This window comes from Otolemur garnettii, unplaced genomic scaffold (assembly GCF_000181295.1).
Source record: "Otolemur garnettii isolate 467f Iridium unplaced genomic scaffold, OtoGar3 scaffold00023, whole genome shotgun sequence".
In the NCBI taxonomy this organism is placed as follows: Eukaryota; Metazoa; Chordata; class Mammalia; order Primates; family Galagidae; genus Otolemur; species Otolemur garnettii.
In genome coordinates, this window is record NW_003852418.1 from 1,610,221 (window position 1) to 1,623,783 (window position 13,563).

The 13,563-nt window shown below is 43.7% G+C and overlaps 1 protein-coding gene across 1 annotated transcript in view; it reads left to right on the top strand.

The window, feature by feature from the left end:
- The first annotated feature begins 997 nt into the window (after positions 1–997).
- The window catches only part of ACTR5 (ARP5 actin related protein 5 homolog), a 26,483-nt gene continuing 13,917 nt past the window's right edge, over positions 998–13,563 (top strand). Inside the window, exons 1-5 of the mRNA XM_003787591.2 lie at positions 998–1,478; positions 3,241–3,470; positions 7,327–7,496; positions 12,226–12,443; positions 13,117–13,299. Coding sequence (XP_003787639.1) covers positions 1,104–1,478; positions 3,241–3,470; positions 7,327–7,496; positions 12,226–12,443; positions 13,117–13,299 — 1,176 coding nt within the window. The 5' untranslated portion in view covers positions 998–1,103. The remainder of the gene's footprint in view (positions 1,479–3,240; positions 3,471–7,326; positions 7,497–12,225; positions 12,444–13,116; positions 13,300–13,563) is intronic.

The window sequence follows — 13,563 nt, forward strand, 5'->3', positions numbered from 1 at the left end:
TGCGGGCAGCAGCGGCTAAACTGGGAGGGGTCACATCATCCCACCTCTACTTGCCAGAACTTAGTCACATGATCACATCAAGCAAGGTGACCAATCAAAGGAGAAAGGGAGACTATACACTTTGGGGAACAATTGGCAGTCCTTTTCTCAGTGGTTGAGGCCTTAGGGAGAGGACTTAGTCTCGCTCCTACTCTGTGGGACTTAATAGGTAAACTTATTTTTTTTCTTTTTGAGTCAGAGTCTCACTAGGTCACCCTTGGTAGTGCCGAGCCGTCTTTAGCTCCAGCAACCTCCAACTCTCGGGTTCAAGCGATTCTCTCGCTTCCTCCTCCCCAGTAGCTGGGATTACAGGCGCCCGCCCCAACGCCCGGCTGTTTTTAAAGACCGGTCTCGCTCTAGCTCAGGCTGGTCTCCAACTCGTGAGCTCAGGCAATCCACCCGCCTCGGCCTCCCAGAGTGCTGGGATTACAGGTGAGAGCCGATAAATCTATTTTTAAATTTTATGTAGACTGTATAAAATACGAAAAGTACACAAATTGTAAGTGGATAACTTGGGGAATTTTCACAAAGTGAACATACTTGCATACTGAACTTGCAGGTCAAGGAATTAAACCATCAATTCTCAGAGTTGAGTTTCCTTCGCAACCTAAAAGAGGAGTCACCAAGACCAGAGACTCAGTAATTTAGGGAGGCGGGGCCGCGTCTGGTCGAGAGCGGACCACAGACCAATGAGGCGTGGTCAAGAGGAGAAGCTGGTCTCGCCAGCCCGTTGCTCCTTCTCGAGACAGGAAAGGGGAGGAGCCTGACGGCGTTACGCATTGTGGGCGGAGTTTTCTGGTCGTGAGTCCCGGTTGGAGCGAAAGGGGGTGGTCACTTTCGAGCAGGCGATGTTAAGTAAAGGAACGATTTCTCAGCCAAAATGGGCGGTCCCCAAAGCAGGTTGGGCGCTTAAGGGTCAGGTGGGACGGTTAGCCAGACTCTGTGAGGGCCGGGGGTTTTGAGGCATTTTAGTGCCTGAGTCTCGCGGTGGACGCGGTGGGCAGGGCCTAGTGGTGCCGGAGCGGACGTTGTGGTGAGGGGCGGGGCCGGCCGAGCGCTCCAAGATGGCGGCCAACGTGTTCCCGTTCCGTGACGCGCGCGCTGCCCCTGATCCGGTGCTGGAGGCCGGCCCGGTGGCCCACGGGCCACTGCCAGCGCCACTGGTGCTGGACAACGGGTCGTTCCAGGTCCGCGCTGGTTGGGTGTGTCCTGGACCCGACCCAGGCCCTGAGCCGCGCTTGCAGTTCCGCGCGGTGTGCGCCCGCGGGCGTGGCGGGGCTCGGGGCGGGGCGGGCCCGCAGGTGGGCAATGCACTGGGCAGTCTGGAGCCGCTGCGCTGGATGCTGCGTTCACCCTTCGACCGCAACGTGCCTGTCAACTTGGAGCTGCAGGAGCTGCTGCTTGATTACAGCTTCCAGCACCTCGGTGTCTCCTCACAGGTGAAGAGCAGGGTGGTGGGCTGGTTTTGAGGGTGGGGTTAGCGCTTGTCTCCTCTCTGCTCTCCGAGAGATAATAGTAATTTCAGTAACTCCTATTGTTATTTAGTTAGTCGAGCAAATATTGCATGCCTAATGTGTATATGCCCTGTGCAGGGGTAGAGCAGCGAGAACACCTTTTCTTGACCTGTGTTTTCTTGGGAGTACACGTTGGGGAATGTGTGCTCTAAGGTAATAGATTAATTTATTAGCAAATATGTATTGACCACTTTATGTCAGGCACATTTTGAGGTATTTAGAATACATCTGTAAAATAATAGAACTTCCTGAGCTTATTGAATTAGTATGGAAAGATACTAGACTATGAAGAGACAATGAACAGTAGAATTAACTAGTACATTCTATGCCATGATAGAAGGAGAAGAGGAGGTTACATTTTTCAATAAGTTGGGCAGGGTAGGACTGATGGAGAAGGTAATGTTTGAGCAAAGACTTGAAGGAGGTGATGAACAGAGCAAGCTGTGTGAGTATCTGAGGGGAATGTATTCCAGTCACAGGAAGTAGCCAGTGAAAAGGCCCTGAAGCAGGAGTGTGCCCTAATGCTAACTGCAGCCAGACTGAGCCGGAGAGAAGTACCTAGAAGAGGGACCACCTCTTTATCTTAGCCCAGAGGCCAAAAAGTGATGAAAGAAGCACACTATCTGGAAGAGGATGTCAGAGAGTAGTAAGGGGACGGTTGACTTGTCTTTTAGCTTTTACTCTGAGTGAAATGGGGAGCCATTGCAGAGTATTAAGCAGAGTAAGAACATGACCTGTGTTCAGTAGCCAGCCTTTTCACTGGCTACTTCAGTATAATCACTATGGCTGCTTTATGGAGAATGAACTGTCATGGCTCATAGGAGGGAGACAGGGGAACCTGTTAAGAGTTTGTCAAAATAATCTACTTGAGGGATGATGGAGATTTAGATTGGGAGGTAAAATGGAATGTAAGAAGCAGCTGGGGGTGGGCCCATAGCTCAGTGGCGGAGGGTTGGAACCTGGCCCCGGGCCAGCTAAAAAAACAATGACAACTGCACCAAAAAAATACCCAGGCATTGTGCTGGGTGCCTGTAATCCCACCTACTTGGGAGGCTGAGGCAAGAGAATCACTTAAGCTCAAGAGTTTGAGGTTGCTGTGAGCTGTGACGTGACGGCACTCTACCCAGGGTGACAGCTTGAGACTCTGTCTGAAAGAAAAAAGCAGTTGGGTTCTGGAGATTTTTTTGAAAATAGAGCCCACAAGATTTGCTGATAGTTGGATGGGACTTAGTAACTTAAATTGACCCTATGTTCATATTTTCCAGTATTGAGATTTACAGTTGCTTCTGACCAGGTTTTTGATTAAGAAACCAAAAGCAAATTCAGTCCTGCAATAGGATTTTTATGCTTTAAAAAAGTCTTCTGTTAGGCTCGGTGCCTGTAGCTCAGTGGTTAGGGTACTGGCCACATGCACCGGGCTGGTGGGTTTGAACCCGGCCCAGGCGTGCTAAACAACAATAACAACAACAACAAAAATAGCCAGGCATTGTGGCAGGTGCCTGTAGTCCCAGCTATATATGTGGAAGGCTGAGGCAAGTGAATCACTTATGCCCAAGAGTTTGAGGTTGCTGTGAGCTGTGATGCCACAGTGCTCTACCGAGAGTGACATAGTGAGACACTGTCTCAGAAAAAAGAAAAGAGTCTTCTGTTATACTACTCATCTATTTGCCTTTTTCTTTCAAAGTAGGGTTGTGTTGATCATCCCATAGTTTTGACAGAAGCTGTGTGCAACCCGCTGTATTCACGACAAATGATGTCGGAGCTGCTTTTTGAGTGCTATGGGATTCCCAAGGTTGCCTATGGAATAGACAGCCTCTTCAGTTTCTACCACAATAAACCAAAGAACTCAATGTCCAGTGGGCTCATCGTTTCATCTGGATATCAGTGCACGCATATTTTGCCCATCCTAGAAGGGAGGTGAGTTGCATTTGTGGCATCTGAGTGCTGTTCTGAGAAGCGTTCAGAAACATTTATAATAGAACCTTTGTAACTGGACCATCTAAGGCAGCAGTTTTCAACTTGTGGGTTGTGACCCACAGGAACTATATTAAAGGGCTGCGGTGTTAGGAAGGTTAAGAACCACTGATCTAAGGGATTGTGACAAACTGGTCAATATAGAGGCGGTCAACATGAAGAACTAGGCCTGCTTAAGGACAGGTGGTACATATCTGGTCTTTGAAAGTTAGGTCAATTTAAGGAGGTCATCAGTATAGGGATGTGGTCAACTATGAAGGTTCTACTGTATTTAGTGCCTACTTTAAAGGTAGAGTGGAAAGAGCAAGTAGCCTATGAACTGAGCCTCTGGGCTTGGCTTTGACCTACTTCACTGTGGGACTATGAGTAAGTCACTTCACTTCTCCTTTGTGACCTTGTGGAGGGAGTTAAGATGGATAGTATCTTAGGTCCAAATGCATAATTCTATAATTTTATTCTGACTTAAGAGGGAGATAGCTAGCACAGTATCTTCAGGTAGTAGGCAATTCATAGAAATGTTTTAAGTTATTTGAACAGATTTTTTGTTTTTTTTTTTTTTGAGATGGAGCCTCAAGCTATCCCCCTGGGTAGAGTGCCATGGCATCATGCTCACAGCAACCTCCAACTCCTGGGCTCAAGCGAGTCTCCTGCCTCAGCCTCCCAAGTAGCTGGGACCACAGGCACCCGCCACAACGCCCGGCCATTCTTTGGTTGCAGCCATCATTGTTGTTTGGCAGGCCCAGGCTGGGGATTCAAACCCGCCTCCTTAGGTGTATGTGGCTGGCGCCCTAGCCGCTTGAGCCACAGGTGCCGAGCCTATTTGAACAGATTTAAGTTAGACCATCATTGTATTCTGGGATCACTTTTTTTTTTTTTTTTGAGATATCACTTCTCAGTAGCTCTGGGGTTGAGTGCCACAGGGTCATAGCTCACAACAATCTCAAACTCTTGTGCTTAAGTGATTCTCCTGCCTTAGCCTCCCAAGTAGCTGGAACTATAAGGTATACTGTCCAGCTATTTTTAGAGATGGGGTCTCACTCTTGCTCAGGCTGATCTGGAACTCCTGAGCTCAAGCAGTCTTCCCATCTTGGTCCCCCGCGAGTGCTAGGATTATAGGCCTGAGCCACTGTGTCCAGCCAGATGTTTTTATTTTTTTACTTTAAAGCTCTTTGACTGGATGTGGTTGCTCATGTCTGTTATCCTAGCTCTTTGGGAGGCCAAAGCAGGTGTATTGCTTGAACTCAGGAGTTCCATACCAGCCTGAGCACCTGTAAAATGGTGCTTAAGGCCCCACCTGTAAAAATGACTGGGCATTGTGGTGGGCACCTGTAGTCCCAGCTACTTAGGAGGCTGAGGCAAGAGGATCACTTGAGCCCAAGAGTTTGAGGTTGCTGTGAGCTACAATGCCATGGCACTCTACCCAGAGCAACTGAGTGAGACTCTGTTTCAAAAAAAAAAAAAAAATTTTTTTAAAAGCTCTTTAATCACTGTTTTTCCAGGGGTATCCAACCTGTTGTGGGTCACAGGCGGATAACTTGAGGACTGTTTTGCTTATCAGTAGTGCCAACTATCATGAAAATTATGTATAGACTGTTTTCTATTCATCAGTTGTTATTGTTTGTGTATTTAATGTGTGGTCCAAGGCAGCTCTTCTTCCAGTGTACAGCAAAGAACAAAAAAGATTAGACACCCTGGGCACCTTTTTGTCAGGTATAGTGCCTGGCAAATAGTAGGCACTTAGAAATGTAATTGAGTTGAGTAGAAGACAATGATCGTTTATATCATATTTAAAATATGTTCTCACTTTATAGTTGGCCTTTCACTGGCTGATAAGAGATGAGGGCAGCCTTGTATTCTCCTGGGAAGGTTTCTCACACTGGGTAAGGAAGTGCGTATCGTAGACAGGAGCGCTGACTTTGCAGCCAAATACCTGCGTATACAGCTTCTTCTTAACCTCTTCACTTAGTCTCCTAACATGTAAAATTGGAAAAAACAGGTTTCCTAGGGTCACCCTGAGGATGAAATGAGATAATGTAGATAATGATACCTTGTAAACTATGAAGCAGTCCAAATGTTTAAGTCAAGATATATATCACTGAATTCATTGACACATATAATGGGAATTTTTCTTGATACTTCCATAAAACTCTATGAAGAAAAAGGTAATTCTTACACATTACCAAATGCTTCTGAGTATGGAGTTCCCTATTTCATATAAACAGAATATGTAGAAATTTAAACTAACTTTATTTATTTATTTTTTGAGACAGTCTCACTTTGTCACCCTGGGTAGAGTGCAGTGGTATCATAGCACACAGCAACCTCAAACCTCTTGGGCTCAAGTGTTCCTCTTGCCTCAGCCTCCCATGTAGCTGGGACTAAGGCACCTGCCACAACACCTAGCTATTTTTAGAGAGGGTGTCGTGCTTTTGCTCAGGCTGGTGTCAAACTCATGAGCTCAAGTAGTCCACCCACTTTGGCCTCCCAGAGTGCTGGGATTACAGGCATGAGCCAGCACACCTAGCCTAACATGTTATTTTTACGTTAATTTATTGAGAGAAAATTATTTTACCTGAAGGCTAAGAAATTACCTGTTCGGATCATACATGGTGTTACAAAGGTGCCCATAAAGTCACCATATTATAGGGGAAGTGGGAAATGGTAGCTAAATGTACTTTTTTTTTTTTTTTTTTTTGAGTCTCACTGTGTCACCTTGCCCCTTGGTGGAATGCTGTGTCATCATAGCTCACAGCAAACTCAAACTCTTGGGCTTAAGCGATTATCTTACCTCAACCTCCCAAGTAGCTGGGACTACAGGTGCCCACCACAACGCCCAGCTATTTTTTGGTTGCAGTTGTCGTCGTTTAGCTGGCCTAGGATGGGTTCAAACTTGCTAGCTTCAGTGTATGTGGCTGGCCCCATAACCATTGTGGTATAGGCGCCGAGCCTAAATGTACTTTTATTTACAAAATAATTCGTTACAATATTTTTACAAAATATTTACAAAGTATTCTTTACATGTTTGATCCCTCTTTGTAGAATTTTGTAATGAATAATTTGTAAATGCACATTAGGCACAATTTCCCATTTTCCCTGTGCCTGGTGACTTTGTGGGTGACCTTTGGGACACTATAGAATATCCTATTCTGTGCTGGCATCTACTGGTGAGGTATGATATAGCAGTGACACTTCAGTATCATACAGCAAGTTTCTAGTGCTTTAGCTTTCACATTAGGAACATAGCTACTCTGCTTCTCTTCCCCTTTGGTTAGTGTACAAGGGATCTGCCTTTTAGGAGATTGCAGTAGCTAGTATGTGTGTGGTTCTTAATGTATTTACATCAGAAGTGCCGTGTTTAGGGAAGGGGTTCTCAAACTGCAGCCTATACCAGCTCGCCTGAGGAACTTGTTAAAATGCAGATTCCCTGGCCCATCCCAATGCAGATGTCCTGGCTCTTGGCATATTTAGCATTTTCTCCAGCTTTTTCTGAGATAACTTGGTCTCGGGACCACAGTTTGAGAACTACATGATGAGACATACAAAGGTCTGACTGTGGAGTGCATGTTCTTTCTGTCAAACCTTGTTTCTTTCTAAGCCTCTGGCCAGAATTTAGATGATCATATCTGGATGTGAACTAAGAATTCCTGCCTGGATAAGAGGTTGGACTGAGAGAACTTAAAGTCTCTTATAAGTGTAAGGTTTTGTGTTTTCCCTGATGGTTGGTTTCTTCAAGATGCTCTATATTCTCCCCTATGTGTTGTCAGAAATTGCAGTGCTGTTTTCTACTGCTTGGTTATAGATTAGATGCTAAAAACTGCAAGCGCATCAATCTTGGAGGAAGTCAAGCAGCTGGCTACCTCCAGCGTCTGCTCCAGCTGAAGTATCCTGGGCACCTGGCAGCTATCACTCTTAGCCGCATGGAGGAGATTCTGCACGAGCACAGCTACATAGCTGAGGATTATGTAGAAGGTAAGGAAGAGGACCTTTGCCTGCAGCTTAATTTTATTTAAATAATTTTGTTTAAATAATAAAAGAAGACTCGGTGCCTATGGCTCAAGCGGCTAAGGCGCCAGCCACATATACCGAAGTAGGCGGGTTCGAATCCAGCCTTGGCCTGCTGAACAACAATGACGGCTGCAACCAAAAAATAGCCGGGCATTGTGGCGGGCGCCTGTGTTCTCTGCTACTTGGGAGGCAGAGGCAGGAGACTCACTTGAGCCCAGGAGTTGGAGGTTGCTGTGAGCTGTGATGCCACAGCAGTCTACCCAGGGGGACAGCTTGAGGCTCTGTCTCAAAAAAATAAATAAATAAGTAAATAAATAATAAAAGAATAAAAATAGGTAAATATGTTCATCATTTTTAGCCATTAGGGAAAAACAAAACCTCAGCGAGCCACCACTATCCAACTATTAGAATAGCTAAAATACAATACAGTGACAAGACTGAGTGGTGGCTCATGCCTGTAATTCTGGCACTTTGGGAGGCCAAGGCAGGAGGATTGCTTGAGCCCAGGAGTTTGAGACCAACCTAGGCAATATAGCAAGACCTTCATTTCTACAAAACATTTTTAAAAATCAGCTGAGCAGTGTATTCCTAGCTACTCAGGATATTCTCAAGGAATATACAAAAATCTACAACTATAAAGTTTAGCAAGATCACAGGATATAAGGTCAACACATAAAAGTGAACTGTACTGCTGTACATAACTGCAGTGAGCAACTGGGAACTGAAATTTAAACAAGCACTTAGGAAAAAATCTAACCAAACCGGTACAGGATCTGTCTGCTAAAAACTACAAAATGCTATGAAAGAGGCCAATAAAGAACCAGATTAATGGAAAAACAACAGCATATTACGTTCGTGAATTGGAAAACTCAACATGGTAAAAGTGATCATTCTCCCTAAATCTATAAACTTAGTGCGATTCCAGTCAAAATCCCAAGAGAATTTTTTTGTACATGTGGACAAGTTTATCCAAATATTTATGTACTAGTATGATTCCTGTAGCTCTGTTCTTTTTCAAAATTGTTTTAACTATTCTAGTTCCTTTGCCTTTCCATATAAATACTTGGTTGTAGGTTTTGTATATTCCTTGGGAATTTCTATGTAAATGTGTCCAGAAATAGACAAAAGTTTTATTTTTTCCTTACCTATATGTCTTTTATTTCTTTTTCTTGCCTTATTTTCCTGGCTAGTAGTTTCAGTACCTTGTTGAATAGGAGAGATGAGACTGGGCATTCTTTTTTGTCTTGTAGAGATAGAGTCTTGGTATGCTATTATTGTTCATACTGGTCTCAAACTCTTGGGCTAAAGTACTCCTCCTGCCTCAGCTTTCTGAGTAGCTGGAGCCTGGACTGCATAGGCAAGAGAGTAGGCATTCTCATCTTGTTTCCAATTCCTGATCCTGGGGTGGTGGTGGGAGGATGCATTTATCTTTGATTATTAAGCATATTATGGTAGCTCTAGGTTTTCACAAATGGCTCTTATCAAGCTGATAAAATTCTCTTCTATTCCTAATTTTGCTGATCATTTTTATCACGAATGGATTTTGAGTTTTGTGAAATGCTTTTACTTCGTCAGTTAAGATGATCTTGTAGTATTTGTTCTTTAGATAATTTATATGAGGCATTATAATGATTGCTTTTAAATATAGAACCAACCTTGATTTTTTACGGGGTATATGCACGCTCATTTGTTTACTCTTTTATATATTGCTGGATTCAATTTGGTTTTATTTCGTGAGGGGTTTTATGGCTGTGAAAATTCATGAAGGATAGCAGTGTTTAGTTTCCTTGTACTGTCTTTGTGCAGTTTGGTGTCGGGGCAATACTGGCCTTGTTAAATGAGCTGAAAAGTGCTGGAAAAGATTGTATACATAATTGGTATTTTTTTTTTTAATACTTAGTAGAATTCTATAGTAGAAAAATTTGAGCCTAGGGTTTTTTTTTTTCTTAAGTCTTTTAACCATGAATTCAGTTTCTTTGACAGAGGTGTGACTATTCAGCTAATGTCGTTGATTTCCTCTTTATTTCCTTCGTTTTTCTTAGTTTAGGTTTATTTTGCTCTTTTTTTTCTAGTTTTTTAAGGTAGAAGCTTTGATTATTATGAGGCCATTCTTTTTTTTTTTTTTTTTGAGACAGAGCCTCAAGCTGTCCCCCTGGGTAGAGTGCCGTGGCATTACAGCTCACAGCAACCTCCAACTCCTGGGCTCAAGCGAGTCTCCTGCCTCCGCCTTCCAAGTAGCTGGGACCACAGGCGCCCGCCACAACGCCCGGCAATTTTTTTTTTTGGTTGCAGCCATCGTTGTTTGGCGGGTCCGGGCTGGGGATTCGAACCCGCCACCTTAGGTGTACGTGGCTGGCGCCTTAGCCGGTTGAGCTATAGGCGCCGAGCCTCTTTTTTTTTTTTTAATATAACCATTTAATGCTTTTTTTGTTTGTTTGAGACAGTCTCACTATGTTGACCTTGGTAGAGTGCTGTGGCGTCACAGCTCAGAGCAACCTCAAACTCTTGGGCTTCAGCAATTCTCTTGCCTCAGCCTCCCAAGTAGGTGGGACTACAGGTACCTACCACAATGCCCGGCTATATTTTTGTTGCAATTGTCATTGTTGTTTAGCAGGCCCAAACCCACCTGCCTTGATGGGTTCAAACCCACCTGCCTTGATGTATGTGTCCAGCTCCCTAACCACTGAACTACGGGTGCTGAACCCCATTTAATGCTGTTAATTCCCATCTCAGCCTTGCTTTATCTGTATTCCACAAGTTTTTTAATATTTTCATTGTTATTGAATTCAAATATTTTTTAATTTCCTTCAAGACTTCTTTGAGCAATTGATTATTGTAGAAAACTAACAAAATGATGCCCCCACAAAAGACGAGAAAAAGAAATGTATTACTTTAAGTCCAAGTGTTTGGAAATTTTCTTGTTATCTTTCTGTGATTTATTTGTGGGTTAATTTTGTTATGTCAAAGAACTTTCTTTGTCTAATCTCAGTTAAATTTGTTTATGATCCAGAATAGGGTCTACTTTGTTTGGCAAAAGTTCCACATACCCTTATGAAGAATACACGTTCTGCTCTTGGTGGCTAGAGTGTTCTCTTTGTGTCACTTAGAATCTCTGGGGTGGTGGTGGTGTTCAGTTCTTCTGTATCCCTGTTTATTTCCTGTCGACTGCCTCTGGATTATGGAGAAGAGAATACTGACGTCTGTAGGAACACATATCATTGTGGATTTTCCTATTTCTGCTTTCATTTCTGTCAGGTTTTGCTTTCAGATATTTAAATCTCTTTTATTAAGTACATATTTAGGATTCTTATGTCGTCTTGGCAAATTGACCTTTTGTCATTATGTAATATCCCTTTTTTGCCTTGGCAGTTTGCTTTGAAGTCTACTTGAGTATTAATATAGCCACTTCAGCTTTCTTTTCATCACTGTGCATGGTACGTCTTTCTGTCCTATTACTTTCCAGCTAACTGTATCATTATGTTCAAAGTGAATGTCTTAGTAGTTGGGTCATTTTTAAAAAATCTATTTTTCAATCTATTTAATTAGTATATTAAGATCATTCACAATTATTATTTTTGGATTTAGATCCACCATTTTATTTGTTTACTCTGTTTATTGTTCCTTTGTTTCTCTCTGCTGCCTTTTATGTTTTTTTTTTTTTTTTTTTAGTTTATTAATAGTTTATTTATCGCTCATTCATAGCTCAGGAACACAGGTCAGTGACAAACGTCTGTATGTAAATCAGCCCAAAGAAATTCTTCATATTCCAAAATCACTTTATGCTCTGAAGGACACTAGCCTTCCTCATCTCAAAATCTTTCATAGAATCACAGTTTCTGTAGAAATCTGCATATGCCTTCTTTCTTGGTTCAGCCATAGCAAACTTATAGAAAGCTGCAATCCCCAGGGATACAACAGATGCTCCAACAGTATGAATCTGAAGGGACCTGGCCACAGGGCCATGCACCTTCGAGGTTTGGCCAAAGCCCTCGAAGCCATGGTAGTTACTGTCCTTGATGGGTATGCCAATCTCAGCACGTACTTCCCGGCTGAGGTGCACATGACCTCTGCTGCCTTTTATGTTATTTAAATTTTTTATCTTTTTTCTTTTATATTCCATTTTAATTTATCTTTTTTTGTTGTTGTTACTGTGTCACTGTGTAGTTTTTTTTGTGGCAGCCCTAGAGATTACAGTACACATTTCGCCATCCACTTAGACTCGGTATTTACCAATTCAAGTGGTAAGAATGTTAGTGCTATGTAGACTCCTTTATTCTTCCCCATTTATGTTGGAGTTGTCTTATATGTTATATCTTCGTACCCTGGAAACCCCATCAGACAGTGTTACGATTTTTACTTTAAATTGTTGAACACCATTTAGGGAATTCATGGGGAAAGATTAGTCTGTTGTGTTCAGCCAGATTGTCATCATTTCTGTTGTTCTTCCTTCATTCCTGATGTTCCAAGCTTCCTTCCAGTGTCTATACGAAGACCTTTGTTTAGCAGTTCTTTTAGGCCTGGGGCATCATGGTTGAGGTTTTACAACTGTGTTTAGTGGATTGAGTGGATTCAAAGATTGGACAGCGTGTGTTTTCTCCATCTTAAACCTCCACGTGGAACCCAGGTATTGATGCTTTAGTTTTTGTGTTAATAGTGTTTCCATTTTATGACTTCCAAAATTATTTCTCTGAAGAATTGCAGAAATGGCGGTGCCCTGATTATTATGAGAACAATGTCCATAAGATGCAGCTCCCATTTTCCAGCAAGCTCCTCGGCAGCACTCTGACCTCGGAGGAGAAACAGGAAAGGCGGCAGCAGCAACTGCGTCGGCTGCAGGAGCTCAACGCCCGGCGACGGGAGGAGAAGCTGCAGCTGGATCAGGAGCGTCTGGAGAGACTGCTCTACGTGCAGGTAACAGACACAGGGATGCACACCTCTGTGCTCAACAAGATGGTCCCAGAAAATTTTCTCCCTATATATTTTTCCTTGGCCCTAAAATGTGTTGACCATCTCAGTCCCCGTTGGGGTCAGGAATAAATCCAGGGGGATCATCAGTGTAGAGTATAGTATAGAAGCAGGTTTTTCTCAAAGAGCTGTGGACTCCAGTTCTATTGATTTGTTTTATTTTGGCCTTATAATCTCCTTTATTTCATTTTTTTAACTTAAGTGTAGCACATACAGTACAAACTGCATCTCAGTAAATTTTCACAAAGTAAAGCAAACCCATGTGTCTGCTCTTAGATCAAGAAACAGAGCAGTCCCAGCATCTCAGAAGCCTCCCTCATGTCTCCTCTGCCCCCTTCTCCCGCAGATGGTAACACCATTTCTTTGATCCGTCACAGTGATTGGTTTTGCTTAATCAAGTGTTGCTGGAACAGTGATGCCTAGAGACAGCTGGGGAGGAGGGCAGCTATGCCAAACTGAGGCAGGAGCTGGAGATGTGGCTCTGTGGTGTGCAGGCCAGGCGAGTCCTCTCCTGCTACAGCTCTTCTCTGTTTGGCTTTGAAGTTGCTTCTTTTTCCCTCCTGTTTATGAGTGCACTGTTTGGCTTTGAGGATGAATTGTGAGTGCTCTATGGTTTTAGGAACTTCTAGAGGATGGCCAGATGGATCAGTTTCACAAAGCTCTGATAGAACTGAACATGGACTCCCCAGAAGAGCTGCAGTCCTACATACAGAAGCTCAGTTTGGCAGTGGAGCAAGCTAAGCAGAAAATCCTTCAAGCAGAAGTCAACCTGGAGGTGGATGTGGTAGACAGCAAGCCAGAGGTAACCATGAGGGCAGGGAGCAGCCCTTGAGGGGAGGAGTGTCCTGAGACGGCTGGCAGTCGCCAGGGGGTGCCCCTTGAGTCCAGGAAGAAAAGAGAACATGGGCTCGGCGCCTGTGGCTCAAGCGGCTAAGGCGCCAGCCACATACACCTAAGGTGGCGGATTCAAATCCCCAGCCTGGGCCCGCCAAACAACAATGATGGCTGCAACCAAAAAATGGCCAGGGGTTGTGGCGGGCGCCTGTGGTCCCAGTTACTTGGAAGG